Below are 26,582 nucleotides of genomic sequence, written 5' to 3'. Positions count from 1 at the left end.
AACAATGCGGCATTCACTCCCGGGACCTCGATGGGCCTGGCTCCCACTCTCAGCACCAACCCTCCCTCCTCTCCTCTCCCAAACCCGCCAAGGGCTGAGTGGAGCCCTGGAGCATGATGGGAAAGTGGACAATGTCCCATAATGCTCCACCTCCCCACCAGTATGGAGTTGCAGCCAGGGAGAGGCCTGGTGTCTCCAAAGCAGGCGAGAAAAGAAGGCAGCCTGTCTGGGGACAGGTTTGGCAGGCAGAGCCCTCAAGCCACAGAGGGGCATGTCTTGAGGTATTTGGTTTTCTGGACTCTCCAACACCCCATCTCTGGGTTTGTGGCGCCAGGGTCTCCCAGGGCCCTTCTGTGGATCCACCTTCATGTCCCTGTAGCCTCCTGAGCTCTAGGGTATTAGGAGGCCCCATCGCATACCAGGTGTACTTTAGGGAGGTCCCTAAAGCTTTCAGGGCTGGCAGAGTAGTGTGGGTATGATGGGGGAGGTGGGGAGAAAGAATAGGAAAGGGCTCGTGAGGGAGCTCAGGGGAAGAGCCAGAGGAGCCATCCCAGGAAGGAGCATCCAGGGCTCACGCTAATGTGGCCATGCAATAACCATAGGGAGAAACTTGGATTTGAAGGGGTGAGCAGTGCCGAAGAGTAGATTTCACATGGAGATGGCTTCCCAGGTCAAGGGGATTGGCCCTGGGGAACAGGTGTGTGTGTGTCTGTGTGTGTGTAAAAGAGAGAGATAGAGAAAGATAGCAAAGGAAGATTTGGACAGGACTGGATGGTGAGCTCCTGGAGGGCAGAGACTGTGTCTTCATCACTGTTGTTTTCCAAGAGCCTAACATTGTACCTGGCACATAGTAGATCCTGTCAGATGAATGGATGGGTGAGGCCTGTACTTTCATTGGGGTTAAGATCTGTCGACTCTTCTCTTGCAGAGCTGCACGCAGACTCTTCATTCTGCCTCAGGACTTGCTGAAAAGAAGTTCTGACCATCCCCGGACAGTTCTTGAATGGGCAATTCACCAGCTGCCGGTGTCAAGGACCTTGGCAGAACTCAGTGCTACAGTTGGAACAGCGCCACCTTGTGGTGCCTCTTGGGAGAGCTCCTGCGAGACCCCAGCAAAGGAAACAGGGTCATCCCTCCCAGCAGGGGGTGGTCACATCAGGCAGCAGCCACCCCTCCCCCTATATGTTGACCCTGAATTGCTGTGCCAGTGTTCCTGTGGCACAGTTTTATCATTTGTTCCTTCCTTCTGCCAGCATTTGCTGAGAGCCTGCTCCAGGCCAAGCTCGTAGGTGATATGGAGCTAAATCAAAGGCACTACTCTTGAGTAGCTCATGGTCCAGTAGGGAATTCTACAAAAACTCTCTGCCCCTCACCTCTCCATCAATTCCTCTCACTAAAGCTCAAATGTTTTATCCTTGCTCCCCAGGGACACTTCATGATTTGGCTCCCACACATCATTCAGGATCCCATCCCTCTGCAGCTCTGCCTTCCCCAGTGCCTTTGCTCCCAGTGAAATGTGTGCACTTTCCCACCTCTCTACCTTCACCCACACCCTGGAATGAACCTCTTCCCCATCTCCCCCTGCTGAAATCCACCTCAAAGCTTCCTTCCTCTTGAAGCTCTTCTAATTTCCCTTGGCAAAGTGGCCCTGCCTCCTGAAGCACCTTCTTGGCAGGGCTTTCATTAACAGCACATACTGGCTGTTCCATGGGTGGTGATCTGTGTATGTTATTCAGTTTCCTATTAGCTTCTAGCTTTCTGAGGACATGGACTCTGTGTTTTGTTCATCTTGGCATCTCTTGCAACACTGAGCTAGGCACATCATATGCCCTCGCTAAGATAGATGGATGGATGGATGAATGGATGGATAGATGGATAAATGGATGGAAGGATGACAGGTGAGTTGGTGGCTGAATGGATAAATGGATGGGTGGGATGTATAGATGGACGCATGCATGCATGGATGAATGAACAAAAGGATGGATGCATGCATGCATAGATAGATGGATGGATGAAGCAAGTCTTCTCTAAAAAAGATTCACAAAAGGCTATGTAGGGGCTTCCCTGGTGGCGCAGTGGTGGAGAGTCTGCCTGCCAATGCAGAGGACACGGGTTCGTGCCCCGGTCTGGGAAGATCCCACATGCCGCGGAGCGACTGGGCCCGTGAGCCACAATTACTGAGCCTGCGCGTCTGGAGCCTGTGCTCCGCAACAAGAGAGGCCGCGATAGTGAGAGGCCCGCGCACCGCGATGAAGAGTGGCCCCCACTCGCCGCAACTAGAGAAAGCCCTCGCACAGAAACGAAGACCCAACACAACCAAGATAAATAAAATAAATAAATTAATATTAAAAAAAAAAGAAAAGAAAACAGGAAAAAGGAGATTACTTAAATAAAAAAAAAAAAAAAAAAAAAAGGCTATGTAGTACCAGGGGCTTCAAGGGAGGGAGCCTACCCCACGCCAGGACACACAGAGGAGAGAAGAGTGTCCAGGCCGAGCCTTCCTTCACTAACCGGTGCACCCTCAGTGACTGGTCTCCCAGAGGCCTGGGTATATTCTGACTCCCCAGAAGTCATAGTTTGGGAGCTGTTCCTTCCTTCATGCTCACGTAGACCCTCTGGAATGTCTTCATCAACATATATTATATTGTACCGCCTGCACGGTGAAGACTCTGTAGTTTCCTCTTCCACATCCCTTACCCTGTCTCACACACACCCTAGATTTGTGAGCTCCCTGAAGATAGGTAACATGTCTGAGTCTCTTGTGTGTCCCTAGGGCCTGGCATGCAGGTTTAATGGGTGTGTGAACAAATGAATAACTGAGTGAATGCCGACTCTCTTCCCCACAGACACATTTTGCACACTACCACTACTATTCATGTTCAGCCATCTTTGCTTGTCCTCTCCTCCTCACACACTTCCACACACGCCAGAGTTATGGCCTGGTTCTTTGTTTCATTACCCATTTGTGGCCGATCTAGGGAAGTCCCAGGGCTCTCCTGAAAGTCTGAAGGGGGAGGGGGCTCTTAGCTCCTCTAAGGCCATATTAACCGGGACCCATTCAGAAAAGGGCTTCCCTGAGAAGAACCTGGCTATTGGGAGGGTAGGAGCATCCTGTGCTAACCTGAGGGCTGCTGCCCCCACCTGACCACACCCTCCAGCTTTGCCATCCTACTCCTGACCTGTGAGGCTGTCCCAAGGTGGGGGTGGGAGGAGAGAGGTAGTTGTGGCCTCTGTCTTGAGGCTGGCTGGCTGGCAGACACAGCCAGATTTAGAAGTCATTTTCACAGCAGGGAGTCTCCAGCCTCCCACCCACAGGGCCCCGCAGGGCCAGTCTGAGATATGGCTCACCAAGGGTAGGCCCCGAGACCTGCACTAGCTCCTCCTCTTCTCCTCTCTCTCCCTTTCTCCCCAGATCTTTAGCAGCTGGTGCTGATTCCACCCTTAGGCAAAGCTAAAGGGAGTCCTGGGGGGGGAGGCTAGTGCTCCGGCATCTTAACCACCCAAGTGCTCTCAGTACACCATTCACCCGTTCAAGGGGCTGTTTGTCTCCACCCCAGGGATCCCCTCTCCTCTCCGCCTCTGCTGCCTGTTCCTCCTCTTCCCTTACCTCTACTTCTCTCTTCCCATCTCCTAGCCCGATACCCCAACACTAATGACATAGCCTTAGAGAGAAATAATAATCAGAGCTTAACACATATATCACTTACTATGTACCAGGCGTTGTTCCAAGTGCTTTACATATTGAATCATTTCATCCTCCCAACAAGCCTATGAAAAAGCACTATTAATAACCTCATTTTATAACTGAGGATACCAAGGCACAGAGAGGTTGAGTAATTGCCCAAGGTCATACAGCTAGTATGAGGTAGGTACAAGATTTAAACCCAGGCTGCCAGGTCCCAGAGTCCGTGTTCTGAACACAATACTACCATAGTTCTCTAACAATGATAGCAGTGTGGGTAAGCTCTTAGAAACTGGCCTCCTGTGTGCTCAGCCTCAAAGAGGCCCAGGCAGCATAGTGGAGCCCACCTCCACAAGGCCAGCCCCTCCACTTTCCCATGCAGCTCACCTCTCCTGCCAGCACCAGAGCCCTGGAGCCCCTGGGCTACAGCAAATTCCAGGCAGATGCTCTCGCCACTGCCCTGGTCTTCCTCAGTCTTCCTCCTAGCCTGAAGTCCATCTTCTTCTCAGGCCCAGAGGTCAAAGGCACACACCCCTCAGCTGGACCAGGCTCACCCCAGCCTGGCCTCAGGTTTTACTCCTGCCTTTATCTTCCACAACTCCTCTGAATGTATCCTCAACTCCAGTCAAACGAGACCATTTGATAATTTCCTAAACATACCCTGTTTCCCTATGTCCATGCCTCTATTTTTGTTCTTCCCTCTACTTGGAACCCCTTTCCCCGAATTCTATCTCAGATGTCACCTCCTCCATGGAGCCTTTCCTGATCTCATAAAACCCATACAATCTGCCTTGTTTGATTCCTTAGAGTACTTAACACCCACTGCTCAATCTATCATTATTTGTGTGTTTTCCTCTTCACCCCATTGTCAGGCAGGTGTTACTCATCTCTTTCCTGGAACCCAGCTTAGTGCCTGGTTCCCCTCAGGTGCTCAGTAAGTGCTCAGTAGTTATAATCGGCAGAAGTTAGAATTGTAGGTGGAAGGGAGACAGAACTCAGGAACCTTTGATCTCTGCCCAAGGTGAACCCCAATTACTTTACTTCCTCCAGCAAGAGCTAACTTGAAACCTGGCAGTGTGGGTTCCAGGCAGCTTCTGGGATGGAAGGACCTTCCTGGGTGACTCTGACCGAGGTTCTCCATTTAGGTTCAAAGCCCAAAGAGGACACCCTCCCCCCGCCCCATTCCACTGAACCAAGGCCCGGCTTAGGGTCCGGTCCAGCGGCCTCCCTACCCTGCCCCCTCCCCGTCCTGCCCAGCCTCTCCTGGTGCGGGTGGGGAGTGACACTGAGATAATTGGAGACCAAAACTATACGCGGTTTGAGAGCGGGGCTTGGGATCTGAACGCTGAGCCTGAGTTGGAGTTGGGAGGACTCCGTGGGGGTGGGGGGCAGAGGCGGGGCCGAGGGCCGGGCCAGGACTCGGAGACTGAGTCTGAGCGAAGCCCCCGCGCCTGCCGAGTCGGCGGCTAAATTTACCCAGGCTGACTCAGCCCTTGCCCGGAATGGGGGGTGGGGGGAGGGCATCGGGGCAATGGGAAGAGCCAGCGGGGGTGGGGTGGGGGGCAAGGAACAGAGAGTCCGGCCTGGGGGAGACAGGGGTGGGCAGGGAATTTCCATCCAATAAAGGAGTCTCCTCCACCGCCCACCAGGCGGGAAGGAGCGCAGGAGCCCTGGGGGAGGGACACTATGGGGAATGGGTCGGAGAAAGGAAGAAGATGCCAAGGCTGGACAAAGGGAAGCTTAGATTTATTGAGCGCCTACTGTGTACCAGGCACTGTGCAAGGCGCTTTACATACATTATCGCATTAAGTCCTCACAACAACCCTGCGAGGTAGGTGTTTATAAACCCCCATTTGACGGATGAGGAAACTGAGGCTCAGGGAGGTGAAGTGATTTGACCAAGTTCACATGGTTAGTAAATAGAGACAGAAGAGGTGCCCGAGATCGAAGAAAAAAAAATACTTCAATGTCTGGGTCCCAAGCCGTTTGGTGTGGATACTACAAAGAGGGGTTCCGCGCGCTCCAGAGGTCTGCAAGGCCAGAGGCCTGCCCCGATCTCGCAAGACTGGAGACAGCAAGGCGGGGGACACGCGCGCAGTAACTCGGGAGCAATTGGTTAACTGGCAGTGCCGGGGTTGGAGGGACTCGCGGACTAGCTACCAGGGAAATCCGCGACCTGCGCGCGCCCCGTAGTGGCTACAGCGAGTATCACACCCCACACCTACAGGCTTTTGGGGACCAGCCTCCCTCTTCCTTCCCTGGCTGGTTTCTGGAAGAGGCAGACATGCAAGACAGTCTCAGGGTTCTTTCAGATGGGTGATACCACCTGAGTGGGAAATCGTGGTAACTATTCAGAGCATCACTAAGGAACACCGGGGAGGAGGAAAAGGGGAAGGCCTAAAAAAGTCCCAAGCCGCTCAGCTCAGACCACCACAAGCCAGGGACAGTGACAAGGCCACCACCCTGCACTGCCTTGGGGATCCTACGCCTAAACCTGAGACTGGAATAGGAGCCCTTGCCCACTTACTCGGCTCTTCTGCAAACACTGCACAGTCTCTTGAATTGAGAGTGAATGCAGGTGTCAAAGAAGCCACCCAGGGACCCTTAGACTCTGTTCACTTATTCCTAACTGTCTTGGCTTGTGGAGGCGAGGAGTAGATAAACGCCTCCCCAAGGACTCCAAAACATCAGGGATGGACGTTAGAACTCCCCTGTTTTACATACTACAGGGCCTGGAGAGGGGAGGCGACTTGCCTAAGGTCACCCAGCAAACCAGTGTCAGAGTTGGGATTGGAAGCCAAAACCTGTGACACCAAAGTGAGTCCTCTTTCTGCTTTGCTGGTGGCTTCTGCCAAGAGCCCCTCCTCTTCTGCCAAGGGCCTCTCCGTCACCTGGTCACCTCAGTCCGAAGCCTCTCCATCACTTTCCCCCTCCTGCCCAGAGGCCCTGCCCTGAAGTTGCCCTATGACTATCCCATCCCTGTCCTCCTGTCTTATCCTGGCTAGGCCTCTCTGCTCAGCTCCATGCCTAGTGCGTCGGCCCCTGCTGAAGACCTTACCCGAGTGCCCTGAATGGAGCAAAAGTTAAAGTCTACTGCGCACCCTCATCTCTCCTGAAAAAAAAAAAAAAATCATGAATTGACATATGCTCCCTTTCCTTTCATCTGTGCGCCTTCTATTTTGAGTATGGGAACGGGTATAGGTAAGAGGTACAAGGAAGTCTGTGAGGAAGAAAGGGGACACAAATACAATAAAGGGCCTCTCACTGTCGCTCCCTATTTCCCTGTGGGGTCCCCTTAGTGTCCCTCGCCCCCGAAGAGGACCTCCTCGGTTCGGCTGATGACATCTAGAATCTCTCGGATATTGTCGCTCAGCTCGGCTGCCTTCCCGCCTTCCGGGGGCCCGGTCCGCTCGTTCCGCCAGGAGGCGCCCGAGGCTTCTGTGTCGCTTCCATCAGAAGAGCTGCTATGGACGCTGAGCTCCGCAGCTTCGTCGGAGTCGGAGTCCGGGGCGGTGTGGCGGCGGATGCGAGACACGGCTTCCCGCAGGGCCCCGGCATAGGGCCCCGGGGTCCGCGCCCAGCCCCGGCCTGCGCGCCGCGGAACCGCCGCCACTTCCTCCGAGCCCTCGGCACCGCGCGCGCCTCCCGAAGCCGCTGGGCCTAAGGCTGAATGCTCTGGGCTACCTGGCTGCGTGGGGGCATCCTGCAGGTTTACTTCGCCGACCGGGAGCCCCAAGATGCGGGAGGCGCGCTCCTCCAGTGAGGAGTCCGCGGACTTCCCGCCCTCAGCTTCGAGCCCACGTCCCCCACCGGGCTGGTGCGAAGGGCGACTGCTCAACAGCAGCTTTCGGCAAGGGGAGGGAAGGACCGCAGCCCCCTCTCCCTCCTCCTTGTTGGGCTTCAGTTGGATGGGGACATTCCCCACAAGGCGCGGCACCCCAGCGGGCAAAAGCTGCACATGCTGGGTTCGAGGGGTCGGAACATACTGGGACCGTATCACCACGCAAGTGGCGTCAATGACAAAGACGCCTTCCCCACGAGCCGGGCCACGGGAACTTCGGGGCAGGGTGTGGGGGCGGCGGGTCGCCTTCCAACCCTCCAAGGTCTCGGGTCCTGCCTCCTCTCTATGACCCAGGGACTCCCTCCATCCCGTGCCTCCCGGAGCCCAGGGTCTGGGGAGGGTCTGGCTATGTCGGGGCGGCTGCTTTTTAACGGAGGGCATCCAGCACTTGGGGAGCCAGCTCTGTTCTCTCCCTTCTCTCCCTTCCCCGGAGCCCTTGGGATGGGGCCTGGACCTGGGAGCAGGGCGCGGGGGGCTGGGAGTGGCAGGTGCAGACCCCGCAGGAACTGTCTCCGTGCCTGGGTTCCCAGTAGCTTTGGCTTGGGGATGGCCGTCGCTACCACTCTTCAGGCCAGCAGCAGCAGCCAGCCTCAGGCTTCTCTCCGCGGCCCCCTTACCGGACTCCAGCCTTGGCCTGGCTGTTCCACAGCCTGGGGATCCCCCCAGGAGACCCCGGCCCTGACGGAGACCCCAGGCCCCTAGGACGTCCCGGTAGATCCGAGGATCTAGCCTCTTCTTTGTGCACCCTCCCCCTGTCCTGGTCGGAGCAGGGGTTGAAGAGGCGGGCGCCTGCGAGAGCTCGGGTCCTCGCTTAGTCCCCAGGGTCCTGTGGGGACCTTCGTAAGAGGGTGGAGCCACGTAGGGTGGCGGCCGGTCCCAGCGGCGTCGCGGGGCCATTCCGGCAGCACCTCTCAGCAGCAGGTGAGCTTCGTAGCTGGGGGGCCCTGGCCGCCGACCTCCCCAGGGCCCCGCCCACGCCGCCCCTGGATTGCTCTGCGGCTGCGCGGATGGACGGGGCGGTCGCCCCACGGACCCCAGGCGCTCCGGCCGTGAGAGAGCTGGGAGCCCTGCAGGCTGGGCCACCCGAGGGGCGTTCCGAGGCTCCGGGCGGGGCCGACCAGGGGGACTCCTTCGGGCCCCACCAGCCTTGCGCCTTTTTCGCTCAGTGTCCTTGGCCTCCCGCTCCTGCGATGCCGCTTTCCTTTTCTCTTGCTCCCGGGCTCGGGCCTCGGCCGGGGGCCCCGCCCGCCAGTTGGTCGCCTCCTGCAGCACCCTGGAGGCCCAGGGCCGGCGGGGCGGCGGCTCAGGGGATCCCGGGCGCGGCCCACACCTGGGACAATGAGCAGGAACCCAGGTGAGCAGTTTGTGGGGGAAGGGAGCCGAGGTCCGGGGAGCTGGGAGCGCTGCAGACCACTTGGGGCCGCCTTGTGGAGGGGAGTGTGTGAGTGGGTGCGCGTGTGCACGTGCGTATATGTTAGGGTTGAAGTCGAAGTGGGACTCCTCACCATCTCTCCATACACACTTTAACAGCGTCTGCCCCATCTCACCTGCCCTTTCTCACGCCCACTCCTGTCCCCCCAAACAAATGGGATGAGTCAAGCCCCAGCCCTCGGTATGGGGTGGGGGGGAGGCGTGGGAAAGAGAAGGGGGAACAGCAGCCCTGGCTGGTGCCCACGGGAAGGTCCAGACCCCAATCCCTGCCCCACCACTCTCTTCCCCTTACCCCTCCTTCACTCACGTGCGGCTCTGGGGCCCGCGGGCCCAGTGGCTGGCCTGGAAGTCCATGAGCTGTCGAGGAGGGGCGCGGCGACTATAATGACAGGAAATAGTCTTCACTTCGATCACCAGCAGCTTTGATTTCTGCACCCAGAGGCAGCTGCCAGACTCCTCATCCTGGAGCTCCCGGGGGCTATCGGGCCCCTCGGAGAATAGCTGGCCATCCAGCATCCTGCCCCACCCCACCCCGGCCCCCCACCCTCCCACCCGCCCCGAAAGCCCCCTCCCAGCCCGGGGAGCCGGCGCCCACTGCAGAGCGGCGGGCCCAGCGACTGGGGACTATATATACCCAGGCACACGTGTGTGCCTGTCTGTGTGTGTGCGCGCGCATGTGACACGGCGAGGACGGCTCCGCGCTGCTACCTCCCCCACGTGCACGACCGCCTCCTAGGGCCCGGGATTGGGCGCCCCTTCCCACTGCTCTTGTCCCCCAAGCCTGATGGGACCTGCACGAGTGGGCAGGGGATTTCTTGTTCTTGCCAAGCTGACAGCGCCCGCCCCCCCCCCGCGCCCCCATTTCTTCAACCTTCCCGCCGTTTTAACCCTTCATTCTCCTGCTTGTCAGGGTGCCTGACCAGCAGCGTTCTGCCCCTGACTTCCTGCCTCGGACTTTGTTTTCTCCGACAGGGAGGTGATGGGAATGGAACTCAAGGTCTCCGCCTGCCACTCTCTGCTGGTTTCCATGGGGTTGGGGTGCAGGAGGGGCTGGCCCACGGCTGGGGGGGTTATTTTTAGCGGCAGTGGCGTTCGGGCGCAGAGAGGAGATGAGTAACCAGCTTCCACGCGGTGGAGGGAGGAGGCGGTGGCTTTCACGCAGCCTTTGTGCGACTCTGGGGGAGAGCTGCCTCCAAGCTCAAAAAGGGTCACCCTCCCAACACACACACCATTAACTCCTTACCCTCTCAGTGCTGTGCTCAGGGCTGCTGGTGCAGCAGGACAGGAGTCTGTCTTAGCCATCGAAGCTGCCCACACTCTCATTCTAAGATGTTTGTCCTTGGGCACCCATGGAGCCCTCTCCCTGAGGCAGGCTCTCTCCCCCAGGCCAGAAGCCTGGATTTGGGGGTCATAATGTTCTCAGCCTGAGCTCTGCTCAGCTTTATGGAGGACAGGCTAGGGTGCATACCCACTTGCACCCTCTCAGAGGGTATAGAGGAGGAATGGCATGCTCCCTTGGCAAAACTAATCCCCTAGCAACTGAAATGATAAAAGTGGCCCCTATTTCCCAGTGTAGATCTCTCCATCACCACTACCACAATGCCTGGCTGACTCAACCCCCACCTGAAGTGGTACTCAAGACCATCACCTTTTAGGCTCATTCTGTCCCGGGGGGGGGGTTGTTGCTTACATCTACATGATCCCTCCCCCCAAGCCTATACCAGGTGTCCCCTGATTCACCATGGTAATGTTAGTGGCAGCACAGCCCACGCCAACCCTTCCATGCAGAGACTTAGCAACCATGCCTGGCAACCATGGCAGCAGTTCCAGTGGAGAGGAGGGGTGCGGGGAGGTGGGAGAAAAGAGTGTGTACGGCAATGGTTCCTGAAGAAGGGATAATTCGCCTCTCCTGAGAGGAACAGGTAAGAATAGAAGGCTATGAGGCTCCCAAATTTTGTCCCTTGTCTTTCTTTCTGCTCCATCCTCAGACTCTGAGACTGACTGGTTGGGTTTTAGGGGGCAACGGGAGAAGCAGATCCCAATTTGTTTTCCACCAAAGTATATGCAGCCCTTGGGCACAGACCCTTCCTTTTAAGGTGATGAGCCAGGAGGGTTGTTTTAGGACAGAGACTGACTTACTGATAACCAGAAAAACAAAACCCAGGCCTCCTGCTCCCTAACATGGACCTTTAGAGAGAACCCAAACATCCCCTATCCCATCCAGTTGACCCCACTTTACACCTACCAGGTGCACCGATGTCTCTTTGCTTGAAGGTGCTTCCTTCCACCCAGGTCCCAACAGAGCCCTAAGGCTTTAAAAGTCCTTGCCTCCTCCCTAGACATGATGGAATGTGACATAAGGAGACATCTGTCCTTTCCATCATTCACCCACGCCCACACAAACATACCCTAATCCTAATAACTTGGAAGCCTCCCTCCCTCAAGTCTGGGAATGTGCTATGAGAGCTGTGAAGGGGTGAATGCAGAAGCAGGGGCTTCTCCAAAGCCATGATGCAGCACTGAAAGCTGACCTCTGACCAGTGCCCTGATGCTTCTCTGTGTTCCATCAAGAAGCCTGGTTTGGAGGAACCAGTATGGTATGGCTGGGTTCATCCGAGTTCTTAGGCACAGTGTGGGTAGGGATACACACAGGAGTTACTCTGAAATTCTTTCAAATCTTGGATAGGAAATGGTTATCATACCTGTAAGGCAGTGGTGAGATGGTACCCAGAATGTGGTTCATAGCGAACAATCTAGCAGTCCTTACGGTGCTCGGTGCTGACTACTGTTTTGGTCCACATTGGTTTCAGCACAGGGAAAGGGTGTGACGGGGTGACCATAATCCTGCTGCTCCCCACCCCCCACTCTCCAGCTCATATCTACCTTGGAAGAAAGGGATTTGTGAGTTCAAAGACAGTGCCAGCTCAGCAAAATCCAGAGTCCCACCTTCTCTAAGAAAAGTTGATAGTGGCAGGTCTCTCTGCCTACCTAAAGGAGATCCTCGGTCTGTTATGGGATTTTCCTTGGGTGCCAGCTATGGTCCAGGCAGAGGAGAAAGTGAGGTGATAAGGAGACTGCAGGGAATAGGGTGGGAAATAGTTATGAACAGAGAGTTAGAAAGGCAGTAAATCTAGTGTAGTGGTGAAGTGCATGAGCTCTAAGGCAAGACTATTTCGGCTCAAATCCTAGCTCTACTTTTTATTAACGGTGTGGCCCTAGGCTAGTTACTTGGCCTCTCTGTGCCTCAGTTAAAAGAAAAAAAAATCTGTAAAACTGAAATAGTATCTACTATTGTTCTGAGGATTAGTTGAATATATGTAAAGCACTGAGAATGGTGCCTGGCACACAGCTTTATATATGTGTGTGTGTGCTATTATTGTTGTTATTAATGATGAGCTGAAGAAGCCATATGAAGTAGGAGGGTTGGAGTAGAAGTGTCTATCAGCTACAAAAATCAAACACTGAAATAACATGAAGAGGCTCCTGTCATTTTAATTAGGTTTGCCACAAAAAGCAATAACCTCAGCTAACCACTCTGCCCTCCCCCTCCACCTACGTCTCATCTCCCTTCACAGGCATACAGCACAGGAACCCAAAGGCCCTCCTCCCCATGATCCTCCCCACTCCCATTATGGGAAGAAATGCCATGAAATGGACTCAGCCTCCTCCATACAGCAGGAAACAGGATGAATAAAAATATCTTTATGAAGAGTTTTGTTGTGTCCATTATCTTAGGGTGGAGTCAGGGGCAGAGATAGAGGCAGAGGCTGGGTGAGGTCTGGGGATCTCTCAGAGATCAGAATTTGCCTGAGGAGCACAGAAAGGGGGCTATGTCTAAGCGGACAGGGACTAGGTGGAAAGTTTTCCTCAAGGGCGAGGATAAGGACAGCTAAAAATCCATTCTCCTTCCCCCGCCACACCTTCCCTCACTCCCATGTAGAAGGGCAGGGGGATCCCGGGCAGGGAACAGAGTCACAATTTTCTAAAGTTCTCGTCTCTGGTTCCCAGAGCTTTGGGCAGGCAGTGAGTGGGGCATAACCCCTGGTGCTGCATGACCCCTTCCCCCGGCTCAGGGCTTTTCTCCGCCTGTGAGCACCAGGGCCTGCAAGATGTCAGACAGTGATACAATTCCCTTGACCACATCATTCTCATCCACCACTACAAGTCGGTGAACCTGCACAGAGCAATAAGGGAGAAAGGGATGTTTAGTGCCAGCCTCAGTTAAGGTGAGCCCTTCAGCCCCTACCCTCCATGCCAAACCAAAGCTGCTACCCCCAGCACCTTTTGGGTTGCTGGCTCCCCTACCTCTGCTTCTACCAGCCTGTTGATGATGGTTTCCAGAGTTTCATGCAGGTAGCACTTGAGGACACCCTCAAAGTAATGTGATCGATGTTGCAGGGCTTTGGTCACTGACACATCTAGGTTGTTGTAGGTCTTTTCTGCTGCCAGATTCTGGGGAGAGAGAGAAACATTCATGCAGGGAAGCAAGGGAGCCAGCCCGCAAACTCCGAGCCCACCCAACCTCACCAGAGTGATTTAGGGTAGCTGTCAGCCATGCCCACAAGCCACACCCAGCTCATTCAATTCCTTTTCAAGTAGGATTTGAAAGCTTGGAAGCTTCTAAAACCCTCAGGTCCCAGAAGAGACTCTCTTCTTCTCCCTCTCCACATCCAACACCCCACCCCTTTCCCTGCCTCCCAGCACCTCCACAATCACTCACGATAACATCAAACTTGGAGTAGATGTCCACCACACGCCCTAGGGGGACAGAGGCAGCTCAGCAAGGAGGATCTGGTATCCAAGGCTCCCTCTGCCTACAGAATCACCCTCCGGGCTGAGCTGAGGGGACAGCAGATTTTCCCACAGCCTCCCTGACTTCCCTGGAGCCCTCCCTCTCCTTTTGCCCAATCTCTCACCTTTCTCATCCACCACTGGCAGGGCTGAGACTCGGTGCTGTACAAAGATGCCCAGAGCCACATAGACGGGGGTAGTAGTGCGGACCATAGCAATGTTAGCATAGGTGCCAATCTGTAGTACTTCCAGAGACTTAGACATGAACGCTGGCTTGGGGAACTCAGTGATCTGAGGAAATTACCATCATCTTGATTTTTTTCAAGGCCCCTCAAACCACCTTTGGATACCCCTCCGACAAGTATGTAAGAAGTAAAAACTGGGCTGAGGAGCACTTACAAACAACTTGAGGAATTTGAGGATGCGCTTGTGGGTGAGGATGTACAAGGTGTTGCCTGATTCCGGGTCAATAACTGGCAGCCTGTGGATCTTGTTTCGAATTAATGAAGAGACAGCATCAAACAAGCTGTGGGAAGGTAGGGGATAATGATAAGTTCCACAGTGCTGGGCCTGAGGGTGGTTAAATAGCTCCTTAGAGTTTGTTTATAAAAAGGTGGTTGGGGGAGAGGAGCAGTGTTCAGACTAGACCTAAATATATGTGTGTAGAGAGAGAGGAATGTCTTGCCTCTCTTCTGCCCTTGGATCTTTGTGTATCTAGGGCCTTAGCTATGATAATGGCAAGGCTCTTTCCCCTCTGGACAAATGGTTAGCTGGAACTCACCTGGCATTAGGAGAAATGCAGACAAGTGGTTTAAAGGAATCCTGTAGGTACACCTCTGAGGGGAAAAGGGAGGTTCACAAAATACCACCATGAAAAACTGTTTCCCAGGAAACTTTCCATCCCTTTATCCTTTTACAACCCCCAGTTCTCTACATACCTCTCCAAGTTTCTATCTTGTGTTCTTCCAGCTCATAGATCTGTACCTGAAAGCAGAAGCAACAGAACTTGAGACTCGATCTCCCTGCTTCATTAACCCCCTGTAGTTTGTCTGGAAGAAAGGAAATGAGAATGAGGGACTCTGGGCAGGGAAATTGGTTTTGGTCATTGAGCTAAGGCTCCTTACCAGGGCTGATTTATAGTAGCGGTGCAGAATATTGATGAAATCAGTGATGGTCAGCATGCCTAGAGGCCAAGATAAGAGCCCTCAGCACTGCTCAAAGCTTCTCTCCCTGCCCAGCACAAGATGCCAGTAAAACTGTGTTCCAACAACTTCTGCTTACCCACAAAACTTTGCTTCTTACTATCCCACAAAGGGGCAGCTCGGACACCATTAGTCACCAAAGCAAAGAAAGCTTTCTTCACCTGTAGTGAAAGAGTAACAGTCACAAAGGAAAATTTGCAGGGGGCAGGACTTTAAAAGAATAGGAATTGGGTATGCTGGGGAAGACATGAGCCTAACCCCATAGAAGGACAAGGGTATTACCCTTGGGATGAGGTAGGATGAGAGGTATTGAACCAGAGGCTCCAAGGAAGGGGGAAGGGAAAAGAGGATTTCACCTACCTGAAGGGAAGTATCAAATACAACCAATTTTGAGCTTGTGGGAATCAGGTCATAGCAGCGATGAGACTTCATGAAGGAAGTATACACGCTATTGTTGGATTCTGGAGTCTCTGCATAGGGTGGGATAGTTAGTAGCTTCCTTCCAATGCAACAACTCACAATCAAAAGAGGCAGAAAATAAAAGTGTTGTAGTTGCTCAAATATTTACAGCATGATTTTATAAGGCCCCCTATTCTGTTTTGTTCCTATTGCTCCCACAAAACCTGGATAAACCCCTTAGAAACCATTTCATCCAACCCCACCCCCAGGTAGAACTATATCTATTGGCTCCTTAGCCAAAAGATGGCTGACTAAAACAGAAAGTCTGTAATACTTTCACTAACCTATTCTAGTCTAAAAGCTTTTTTTCTCATCTTTAACTCATTTTCCTTTTCATATATTTAGCACATTTTCACTTGTTCTCTTTTCTCAATTAAGATGTAATTAAGCTTCTTAAAATCCAAGTAAACTTCTTAAAATTCTTCTAAGACCCACAGATGAGAAAGTCATGGTCCAAGTTGGGCCATTTCAGAACAACACTAAGTTAAAGCCCAGTGCTCAATCAACCTGGCCCAAAACAACCTGAGAGTCCATCTTGGGATGACCCTGTGATTCAGAAATCATCCCACCTACTCTAGACAAATGAGAGACCCTGGCTGGGTTTACCTTTCCATTCCCCTGATTTTAACTGCTTGCTCTCAACTGGAGAAGCAAGCCCCAAAATAATAGCCCAAATGTGCTACATAGTATGCTATGTGTACTTAAAAATATTACACCATTTAATCTGCAAGGCAAATAAATATTGCCTCATTTTTCAGCTGAGAAAACAGGTGGAAAGCAGCGAAAAAAAACAAAAAAACAACCTGCTCAAGGTCATACCATTAGTAACAAGAAAGACTCAAACATGGATCTACCTGATTCCAAAGTTCACGCTCTTAAATCCTATGCCAGTTGTTTGTTTTTAATTTTTTACCAAAGTTATACAGGTACACAGTTTAAAGAGTCAAACAGTTCTACAAATTTTGTCAAGAAAAACTGCAGTCCCTAGCACCCACCTCCCTGTACTACCCCTCCCCAGAGATGAGACCTCTTTTAGCTGAGTATTTTGGTACTTATTTCTATGTCTATAAATAACATGCTTATATTGCTACTTTTTTTGTTCACTTTTAGGCATTAACTATTATCATGCAAGGAAGATGAGAGGCATTATCTATTATCATGCAAGGAAGATGAGAATTTTCAATTCTCTTTCCTACCAGGACCCCATTATAAACATGCACCTCCCATCACTCCGTTCTCCCAGAAGTTAAACTGTAAGGTTGGTTACATCAGTATTTAAATAATTTTGACTAAATATTCATTATTCAGAGCTAAGTCAAGTAGTAAAGTCTGATTTTTTTTTTTTCTTTCACAACTTTTTGTTTTCCTTGGAGTTAATAATTGTCTTGTCTTTTTGTTTGCTTAGTTCTCTATGCATAGTACTTATAACTAATTCAATCCCCAAACTCTTTACCAATTGTTTAAATCTCCTTTCAAGAAGTTCAGAAGCATGAGACAGTCTAACAATTTAAACTACCCAAAGAAGTCTCTCTGGAGCCTTCTGACCTGCTCAGATCTGGGCTGGTGTGCCTGGTGTGCACTGCTGTCATCCTTAGATCTTCCTTCATCACCATCCAGGGGAGCCCTTTCACGTCTCTCCTGTATTGGCACTCCTGTGTCCTGTATCCCATGTTTTCATCTTTTTTGATTACTCCCTTGTTTTGGTGGAGCACATCTTCCAGTAGCTTCCTGAGAAAGGGTGCATGGGAAGTAAATTTTTTGAGACCTTGTAGCCTGCAGATATCTTTATTTTACCCTCATCTTTGAATTATAATTTGGCTGGATATAGAATTCTAGGTTGGAATTTATTTTCCTGCAGAATATTGAAGGCACTGCTTCATTGCCTTCCAGCTTCTGGTGTTGTTGAGAGTCCGGAGTCCCAGGCAATTCTGATTCTTTGTATGTGACTTGTTTTTTTCTCTTTGGAAACTCAGGATCGTCTCTTTGTTCCCAGTGTTCTGAAATCTCATGATGATTGTGCTTTGGGTGGGACAATTTCACCCATTGTGCTGAATATTCAATGAGTCCTTTCAACATGAAAACTAATGTTCTTCAGTTCCAGGAAATGTTCTTGAATTACTTCCTTGATTGTTTCCTTCCCTCTGTGTTGTCATTTTTCTCTTTCTGTAACTCCTATTATTTAGATATTGGACTTCCAAAACTGACCCTTTAAGGTTTGTTTTTGTTGTTGTTGTTTTTAAAATACAGTAGTCCCCCCCTTATCCAAGGTTTCACTTTCCACGGTCTCAGTTACCCGTGGTCAACCCTAGTCTGAATGTTAAATGGAAAATTCCAGAAATAAACAATTCATAAGTTTTAAATTGCACGGCATTCTGAGCAACATGATGAAATCTCTTGCCATTAAGCTCAGTTCCAGCCCTGGGCGTCAATCGTCCCTTTGTCCAGCATATCCCGCCCGTTAGTCACTTACTAGCCCTCTCAGTTATCAGATTGACTGTCACTGTATCACAGTGTTTGTGTTCAAGTAACCCTTATTTTACTTAATAATGGCCACAGAGCACAAGAATAGTGATGCTGGCAATTCGGATATGTAAAACTGAAGCCTCAAAGTGCTTCCTATAAGTGAAAAGGTGAAAGTTCTTGACTTAATAAGGGAAAGAAAAAAAATCATATGCTGAGATCTATGATAAGAATGAACCTTCTGGACATCCCTGGTGGCGCAGTGGTTAAGAATCCGCCTGCCAAGGCCGGGACACGGGTTCAATCCCTGGTCTGGGAAGATCCCGCATGCCACGGAGCAACTGAGCCTGTGTGCCACAACTACTGAGCCTGCGCTCTAGAGCCCGTGAGCCACAACTACTGAGCCCATGCACCGCAATGGGCTGAAGCCTGCACTGAAGCCCGCACACCTAGAGCCTGTGCTCAGCACCAAGACAAGCCACCGCAATGAGAAGCCCGCGTACTGCAACGAAGAGTAGCCCCCGCTCACCGCAACTAGAGAAAGCCTGCATGCAGCAACGAAGACCCAACGCAGCCAAAAATAAATAAAGATAAAATGTTAAATTAAAAAAAAAAAGAATCAGCATAAACACAATTCACTGATTAAAAAAAAAAAGAATGAATCTTCTGTGAAACTGTGAAGAATGAAAAAGGAATTCATGCTAGTTTTGCTGTTGCACCTCCAACTGCAAAAGTTATGGGGTCAGTGTGTGATAAGGGCTTAGTCAAGATGGAAAAGGCATTAAATTTGTACAATAAGATATTTAGAGGCAGACAGACTGACCAACCCCATTCACATAACTCTTAATATATGTTATAACTGTTCTATTTTATTATTAGTTACTGTTGTTAACCTCTTACTGTGCCTAATCTGTAAATTAAACTTTCATAGGTATGTATGTATGTATAGGAAAAAACCATAATATATACAGGGTTTCATAGTATCTGCGGTTTCAGGCATCCACTGGGAGTCTTAGATGTATCCCCCGAGGATAAGGAGGTACTAACTACTGTATCTTTTCTCTCCTACTTTCCTCTTCTTTGATTTTTTTTTCTTTTCCATTATAGTTTATTACAAGATATTGAATACAGTTCCTTGTGCTATACAGTAGGACTTTGTTGTTTATCTATTTTATATATAGTAGTTTATATCTGTTAATCCCATACTCCTAATTTATCCCCCTCCTTTCTCCTTTGGTAACCATGTTTGTTTGCTATGTCTGTGAGTCCACTTCTTTGATTTTTTTTTTTTTTAAACATCTTTATTGGAGTATAATTGCTTTACAATGGTGTGTTAGTTTCTGCTTTATAACAAAGTCACTTCTTTGATTTTTAATTCTACTTTATGAGAGATTACTTCAACTTGATTTTCCACACCTCCTACTTAGTTTAAAATTTTTGCTATTATATTTTTAATTTCCAAGAGCTCCTTTTTTGTTTTCTGAAAACTGCTTTTCTTAAAAAAATTACCTCCTATACTTGTTTCATGGTGGAAATATTCTTTATCTGAGTATGCATTAATTTTTAAAATTTATTTTTAATAAATTTATTTATTTATTTTTGGCTGCGTTGGGTCTTTGTTGCTGCGCGCGGGCTTTCTCTAGTCGTGGTGAGCAAGGGCTACTCTTCATTGCGGTGCGCGGGCTTCTCACTGTAGTGGCTTCTCTTGTTGCGAAGCATGGGCTCTAGGCACGCGGCCTTCAGTAGTTGCGGCACGCCGGCTCAGTAGTTGTGACTCACAGGCTCTAGAGCACAGGCTCAGAAGTTGTGGCGCACGGGCTTATCTGCTCTGCGGCATGTGGGATCTTCCCGGACCAGGGATCGAACCCGTGTCCCCTGCACTGGCAGGCGGATTCTTAATCACTGTGCCACCAGGGAAGTCCATTAACGTTAATTTTTAAAGTTCTCTTCTCTATGCATTGACTTTTCCCCTCTGTTGCTTTTTTGCCTGTTTTTTTTTTTTCCATTTGTGGGGGGCAGTTTGGATCACTTTTTTCATGTTACAGGCTTTCTTTAGATGTCTGGTAATCCTTGGTTTAAAGGAGGATTCAAACAATATTTTAAGAGTGGAGTCTTTAAAGCTGATTAGAAGCTCTATGTCTGTAAATGAACCTTGTTGATGGTGAACCATTTAGATGGGGAACACTCAATACTTACATTTTTAGGGCTTTCCCCTCAATGGGATTCTGAAGAGAAGGATTATTCATGCAATTTTGTGCTTGGAGGATGAAGTCTTTTCTATTAGCACTCTGAAAACCGAATGGGGGAAAAGGGCTGGGGTCTCAGCATCCAGTATAGTTCACTTCATGCTCCTGTTTTCAGCACAGTACCTCTGCCTTCAACTGGGCCGGCGCCTCTTTCCATACCTCCAGTCTCTGCCAAAGTTGGGATGGGAGTTTCCCAGCTGCACTCAGTAGGGTAGGGAGTCTTGGGATCTGACTGCTTCTTAGACCTTCAATGCTTTTGGGCTTTCCTCACTGCTAGTTTATAATTCAGTTTTCTCAGGTCTGCTAAGTCACTTACCACACTTCTGTCTGCCTTCCAGCTTCCAAAAATTCATTGCTATTATCTCCTCTCTTGTTCTCCCTATTCTGGTGGTTTTGTACCTTTTTAAAAAAATTCCTTCATGGTTTTAGTGGCTTTTTGTGAAGGAGCGAAAGTAGATGCATGTATTCAATCCACCATCTTTAACTGGAAGGCCACCATTGTTCTTCAAATTTGAAAACTCACAGATTCCCAAGAACATGTCTTTTGACACCAGTTTAAGACATGCTACACTGATAGTTAAATACTATCATTCCAGGCTATAGGACTACAAACATATTTGACTTGGTTTTCCCAGGATTTTTAAAATAATTTTAAAATCAGTTGCCCAATTAAAAAAATCTGGAGATTTACATAAAAATCCAAACTCTCAGTTTCTTTTCATAATCAGAAGATCTGACAAAAGTAGGTTGTGAATTCCCGAATAGTAGCAATTGACCAGACCTGGATAGTTGCTGCCTCCTTTTAGATGCAACGAGATCTACAGGTTATTGTAGTCATACGCAGCTCATGTCACTGCTTGATCCATGGAGACAATTTGAGTTTCTTACCCCTGCCTCAGTTGGTGCTAATGCGAAAGCCCTCAGAAACACAAAATAAGCACTGATATCATGGGGCAGTACTCAATTATTAAGAATCATCTAGGTAATTCAAAGTATGACTATATTAACTTTTTTGGATACCAACAACATGAAAACAGAACATTAAAAAAATTCTTGTGGTGAACTCACGGACCTTTAATAATATGTCCTAGGATCTCATCCCATATTTCAATCCTCCGAGAAAGTGTGTACTCCTAATGCCATAAACATGTCCTAGGAAGACTAGGAGTGTTCCTAGGCAAAATTCTTTACCAGAGATGCCTATAAATTTTGCTTCTTTCTAGATGACCTAGGGTTGGACCATTCCATTCTAACCAAGTATTTGGGCAGGTGCTGGAATTGCCTTCTCCTGTGCCCTGAATTTTAGGGTTTAGTGCCTCTATTTCTAGATTAGTTCTAAGGGTTTCAAGTCCTTTCTATAATTTCTTGTGTATACTCAGTGGTTTTAGTGAGATCGCTGTATGATAAAATCCTAGTGGCTTTGTTTCTGGGCTACTCAGAACATAACAGGGACTTTTTTTTTTTTTTTTTTTTTGCAGTATCAACTCATTTATTCATTCACTATTCTTTCTTTCTTTCTTTCTTTTTTGGCCACACGGCATGTGGGACCTTAGTTCCCCAACCAGGGATGGAACCTGCACCCCCTGCATTGGAAGCACAGAGTCTTAATCACTGGACCACCAGGGAAGTCCCTACCGGGGACTTCTAAACCATGGTTAGCCAGCCCAGAGTTGCCTATGGAAGTTTTCCCTGTACCTCAAAAGTTTCTCTCAAGTGGTTTGACAACTGAAGATATTAATTAATCATCCTCACCCTGCCCAAGATTTATTCCTAGGTGATCTTGCCAAATCATTGTTCCTGATTTATGTGGTTTGGCACATTATCTGGCCCAGCTTTGATCTTCCCAGGGAAGACTCCGGGAGAAATTCAAAAGCACTGCTGAAGACAAATCAGGATTGGGCTACTGGTATGAAATTGGTTTTTCACACCAGTTTCCTTTCTTCAGTAAACTTACCTTGAGGATGCTCATTTTCCAGAGCTGAGTAGTTATCTGAAGAAGTGACCTGGAGAGACAGAGGAACAAAGATTCAGCCTATCTTAGGCTCCATCCATTTGAGCCTAGCAACATTAGGGAAAGGGCTGGTTAACTAATGACTTCCTTGTCCTTCAGAAATACTATCTCATTTAATCTTTATAATAACCCTAGGTGAATACTATTATTAGCCTTATTTTCACAGATTAGGAAACTTAGGTTCAAGAAATATTAAGCAACCTGCCCAAGGTCGCATGGCTGGCAAAGGGTGGAATGGGGATTTGAATACAGATCTGTGCTGTTCCAAAGCTCATGCCCTTATATACTACCTTGCCTAATGAAACATTAGGTCTTAAAAGCTGAGACTAGAAAATATGAGCTTAAGGTTGGCCCCACAAGACTCTCACAGACCCATTTTATAAAAATATGGAAGCCAGAGAGACAATACTGCTTTCCCCCAAACAGTCACTAAGCGTAGTTGTGGGCACCTGAGTCACTGACGTACCCCTTACCATGAGAGGGGGCCACATCTGGGGAGGATCCCAGAAGCTGACTACCAGAGAGAGTCAAAGTTTGAATGACTGAGGGGTAGATGAGAAGGATAAATGTTCTGAAACTAGGGAACCGAGTCCTCTCAGCACCCTTGTGAGTCAAAGGCTGCTGCAGCCCAGAGGGTGCTGGTTTTCCAAGCTTCCTTGTTCATGACAGTCTGAGATTAGAAAGTGCTTTGAATATAGAGAAACCTTCAGAACCATCTCTGTGCTCCCTCAAGTGGGAACATTTGGAAATTTCATTGTTATCTAGGAACCCAGGAGAGATAGTGATAATTTTTGTCGGCTGGAATCAACAGTTTTGGCTCTATTTTGCTCTGTCTGGGTAATATCCCCAAACTAACTTAAAGTCATACTTCACCTCCACAGCTGCTGTAGTAACATGAAGTTAAAGGCCTTGGCTTGAACCTGGGTGGTTGGCTGGTAAACAGGGTCAAGTTGGCAGGACAGCGCTAAACTTCCCTCCTCTAACGGGCCAGGGTGTGGGCAGGGGATAATCTCCCTCTCTTCTGTCTGGGCAGCATGAGGCTATCAGCACGGCCTGGCATTCTGGCAAAACTATCGGAAAAACAGCCTCATCACTTCTAAGTGGGAAAGAGGTCTGTTTAGCAGTAAAGCAGCCTTACACAGATCTATACAAAGACACAGCAACAGCTACTTCTGTAGAAATTATCGTACCCAGCGTATGATACTTATTTACTGCACTGTGCTACAGTTATTTTGTTCATTATCTATCCAAACAGACTGTAAATTCCTGGAAGCCTGGAACTATCATATACTTCTTTGTATCACTCCCTCATACCACCTAGCATGGGGGTTTGCATATAACTCTCAACTGTTTTGTTTTTTAACTCTCAAATTGATAATGATACACACTGATGTGAACAGAGACCTAAGATGAAGTTACAGAGAGAGAAAAGAGACACACAGCTAAACAGAGACACAGATACCTACGTAAGAGAGTCAGACACAACTGAATATGACTTTATCTTTCTGCCTGTTTCTCCACACAGGAGTGGGGTAATTATGTCCACTCTCTCTACATTTAATAACATAGGGGACTTGTGCAAAATACTACTTTCAGAGACACACCCTAGATCTGACACATAGACTCACAATTTCTTCCAAACTCCTGATCCACATTTTCAGTTGTTTGCTGGACCACCACAGATGTCACAGAGACTCCTCAAATGCTTCAATACAAAACAGAACAGCATCTGTCCCTCCAATCCTATTATTCTTACTGTGGGTCCCACCTTTGTTTTTGCATTGCTGTCTTCCCTGATGCCTAGAACTGTGGTCTTGATTCCTCCAAGAACGAGCTATGCCAACATGTCTGCTTAGAATGACAGAGCAGGGCATGACCTAAACTTGTCCTTAACATCTCTCAGCTAAGCTGCTATGTTAGAAATGCCTCAAAGCCATCTCTCTCCTTTCCACTTTCACAGCTTTAACTTAGCCTTTTACATCCCACTTCTATAGCATTCTCTAAGCTGGTCTCCCTGCCAGTTTAGAGAAGAGGAAGTCTATTTCCTCTTCAATTTGTCTTTCATGCTGTCACCAAGTTCTCTCACCAAGCATCTCAGGTTTGGAAGGGACTTTCAACTCCAGCAACCAAGAACTCACTACTTTCTGAAGCAGCTTCATCCATTTACAGAAAGCCGTTAGGAATATTCCTTAAGTACACTCACTACCTTGCTCATGAATCTTCCATGGGTCCTCTTATTACAAAACAAAGTTCAAACTTAATGTGGTATGCAATATCTTCAACCTGACCCCAGCCTACTTTTCCATTTTCCAGTCATTTCTCCAACTGTGACCAAAATCCAAAGCTCCAGCAACATCAAGCCACTGGCTCACCCCAATTAATCTCTACATGCCCCAGTTTCTATGCCCTTGCTCACACTGTTCTCTCAACCTGCAATGCCCTCTCGTGGGCTGACAGCAATTTCTCCCTCCTCTATGCTGCCACGGTCCTTTTTCTGCATCTTGATGCTAGCATTTATTACAGTGTACCTTAAATAACAGCTGTCACTGACTTGCCCTCGCCCTCACCCCCACTCCAGTAGGCTAAGCATTTTCAAAGCAGGAGTTTTCTTTTTTCTTTATTTTATTCAATTAATTAATTAATTTATTGGCCAAGATGCGTGGCCTGTGGTATCTTAGTCCCCCCACCAGGGATCAAACCCAGGCCTGGCAGTGAAAAGGCTGAGTCCTAACCACTGGACCGCCAGGGAACTCCCTTTTTTTTTCTTTTCAAAACTATTTCTATTCCAAAAACCTAATCCAGTACATAAAGTATGAGGGCTAAGTTAGAAAACCTATATTAAAATGCTTTGTAAACCATAATACATTTATAAGTAAGTAAAAAATAATGTTATTTTGAATTTAATGGAATCAGACCTTTTATTCTTGCTCAAAATTCTCTTAATCTGTAAGAACTTACTCCCTTGCCTGGGTGACCAGCTGCAAATCATTTTACCACTTTGGTCTGGTTTCTTCTTTATAACCTTAGGGACATGACCTCTCTGCAGGCAAACAAAGGGTACAGTAAGGGAATGACCCTGGGCATGTAACTGATCCAAAGAAAGGTGAACCTGCAGCCCTCACACAACTACAGTAGCAGATGATAAAAACCAAGGTAGTTAGAGTTACTCTGCCTGACAAAGGATACATGGAGGGAAGTGAATGGGAAGGGTTCCAGAGTACTAGACAAAGGCTCCTGAGAGTGAGGATGGGTCCAAACAGGTAGTAGGCAACCTGCAGCAACTCTGGGAGGATGACAGGGACCTGCCACAATCCGTCAATGCCTGCCTGCCAAGAAGGAGCTATGCCAACACACCTGCTTAGAATCGCAGAGCAGGGCATGACCTAAACTAGATCAGGGACACAGTGGCCTCTAACACTGAAAGATTCCCTCCTTCAGGGAAACCCCACTTTTCAGTCTCATTAAGGGTATGTTACCTCGCTGGACACCTCAATGCAGTATAAAAGTCTTTCAGACGTCCCTCCTGCCAAGGACTGCATGAATCACACTCACACAACTGGGGACCAGGTGCTACCTGCAAGCGGGGGTCCCTCGGAACCCCCTGCTTCACCCAGGAAAGCTGGCTCACAACCCTTCTCTCTCAGGCAAACCTCTGAAGGGCTCGAGGCGCTAAAAGGAAAGGAGGCCCGATATCGCCAAGGCGTGCGTAGGTTCCAAGGAGGGAGCTAGGAGTCATTGCCCGCTCGGGCTAAAAGTACCACGGACCGAAGGCAGGCACGGGCGCGGCCCAGTCCTAGGAGATGCACTCAGCGAAGGAGCGGCGGGGCAGGGTCACGGGATAGGACAGACACCCTACTTCTCGTTTACTGGGCACCAGCGCCGGCCCCGGCCTCCCCATCCCCTGACGGGGGTCTCAAGCTCCACAGCGCCCTCCCGCAGCCCTCCCGTGCTCCTCACCGCCTCCATCGCGAGAGACGCCGGCTGGATTCGTTCGCTTTAGGAAGCTTGGCCGGGGCGGGAGGCAGGGAAGGTCCCGCCCCACGTCCGGTACCGCGACGCCACTTCCGGCTACGTCAGGACTGACGCAAGCCAAGGGCGGAAGGCGGGGAGCTGACCCTTCCGGCGTGGCCTGGCCTCCGAAACCGCCCTCCCCCCGGTCCTCCCGCACCTCACGGATCCCACCGACGGCGAGGGTGACGGGACGGAGCCGCTTGTATTTAAAATGTTCTTTTTTTATTTGTCGTTTAAAAACAAACTTGGAAGAAGCAAAATCCAAAACTTGCCCTTTGCCTCTTGCAACATAAATTATGTACAGTTCAGAATGATCGCTGATACAAAACATGCCAAGGACAGGGGCGCTGGGGGTGGAGGGAGAGAGGGCGCTTTAAAAAAGGGAATCATTTCATCCGTTGTTACGAAGGACCAACCTTGCTGTACAGGATACACACAACACAAAATA

At 49.5% G+C, this 26,582-nt stretch overlaps 2 protein-coding genes across 6 annotated transcripts; both read right to left on the bottom strand.

The window, feature by feature from the left end:
- Window positions 1-5,415: 5,415 nt before the first annotated feature.
- On the bottom strand, window positions 5,416-11,328 carry DDN (dendrin). Of its 2 annotated transcripts, XM_061205659.1 has the most exons (3): window positions 11,200-11,328; window positions 9,262-9,333; window positions 5,416-8,853 (listed from the first exon to the last, which is right to left on the bottom strand). In XM_061205659.1, exons 1-3 carry the CDS (start codon window positions 11,310-11,312, stop codon window positions 6,978-6,980), a joined length of 2,061 nt encoding a protein of 686 aa, XP_061061642.1. In that variant the 5' UTR covers window positions 11,313-11,328; the 3' UTR covers window positions 5,416-6,977. The 2 variants fall into 2 exon arrangements, with proteins under 2 accessions (XP_061061642.1, XP_061061641.1); XM_061205658.1 differs by lacking the exon at window positions 11,200-11,328 and having other exon boundaries at window positions 9,262-9,470.
- Window positions 11,329-12,421: 1,093 nt separating this feature from the next.
- On the bottom strand, window positions 12,422-26,164 carry PRKAG1 (protein kinase AMP-activated non-catalytic subunit gamma 1). 4 transcript variants are annotated; one of them, XM_061204464.1, is made up of 13 exons: window positions 26,081-26,159; window positions 22,067-22,115; window positions 16,952-17,134; window positions 15,308-15,417; window positions 15,027-15,108; window positions 14,870-14,928; window positions 14,684-14,729; window positions 14,527-14,581; window positions 14,145-14,271; window positions 13,871-14,036; window positions 13,675-13,712; window positions 13,260-13,406; window positions 12,422-13,128 (listed from the first exon to the last, which is right to left on the bottom strand). In XM_061204464.1, the coding sequence occupies exons 4-13, from the start codon at window positions 15,377-15,379 to the stop codon at window positions 13,024-13,026; spliced, it is 897 nt and encodes a 298-aa protein (XP_061060447.1). In that variant the 5' UTR covers window positions 15,380-15,417; window positions 16,952-17,134; window positions 22,067-22,115; window positions 26,081-26,159; the 3' UTR covers window positions 12,422-13,023. The 4 variants fall into 4 exon arrangements, with proteins under 4 accessions (XP_061060447.1, XP_061060448.1, XP_061060446.1 ...); XM_061204465.1 differs by lacking the exon at window positions 26,081-26,159 and adding an exon at window positions 22,997-23,052; XM_061204463.1 differs by lacking the exon at window positions 16,952-17,134 and having other exon boundaries at window positions 26,081-26,164.
- Between the last annotated feature and the right edge of the window lie 418 nt (window positions 26,165-26,582).

The sequence above is a fragment of the Eubalaena glacialis genome, chromosome 11 (genome assembly GCF_028564815.1).
Source record: "Eubalaena glacialis isolate mEubGla1 chromosome 11, mEubGla1.1.hap2.+ XY, whole genome shotgun sequence".
Classification (NCBI taxonomy): Eukaryota; Metazoa; Chordata; class Mammalia; order Artiodactyla; family Balaenidae; genus Eubalaena; species Eubalaena glacialis.
Note: the sequence above shows the minus strand (reverse complement) of the source record. Positions and strands in the feature narration are given on the sequence as shown.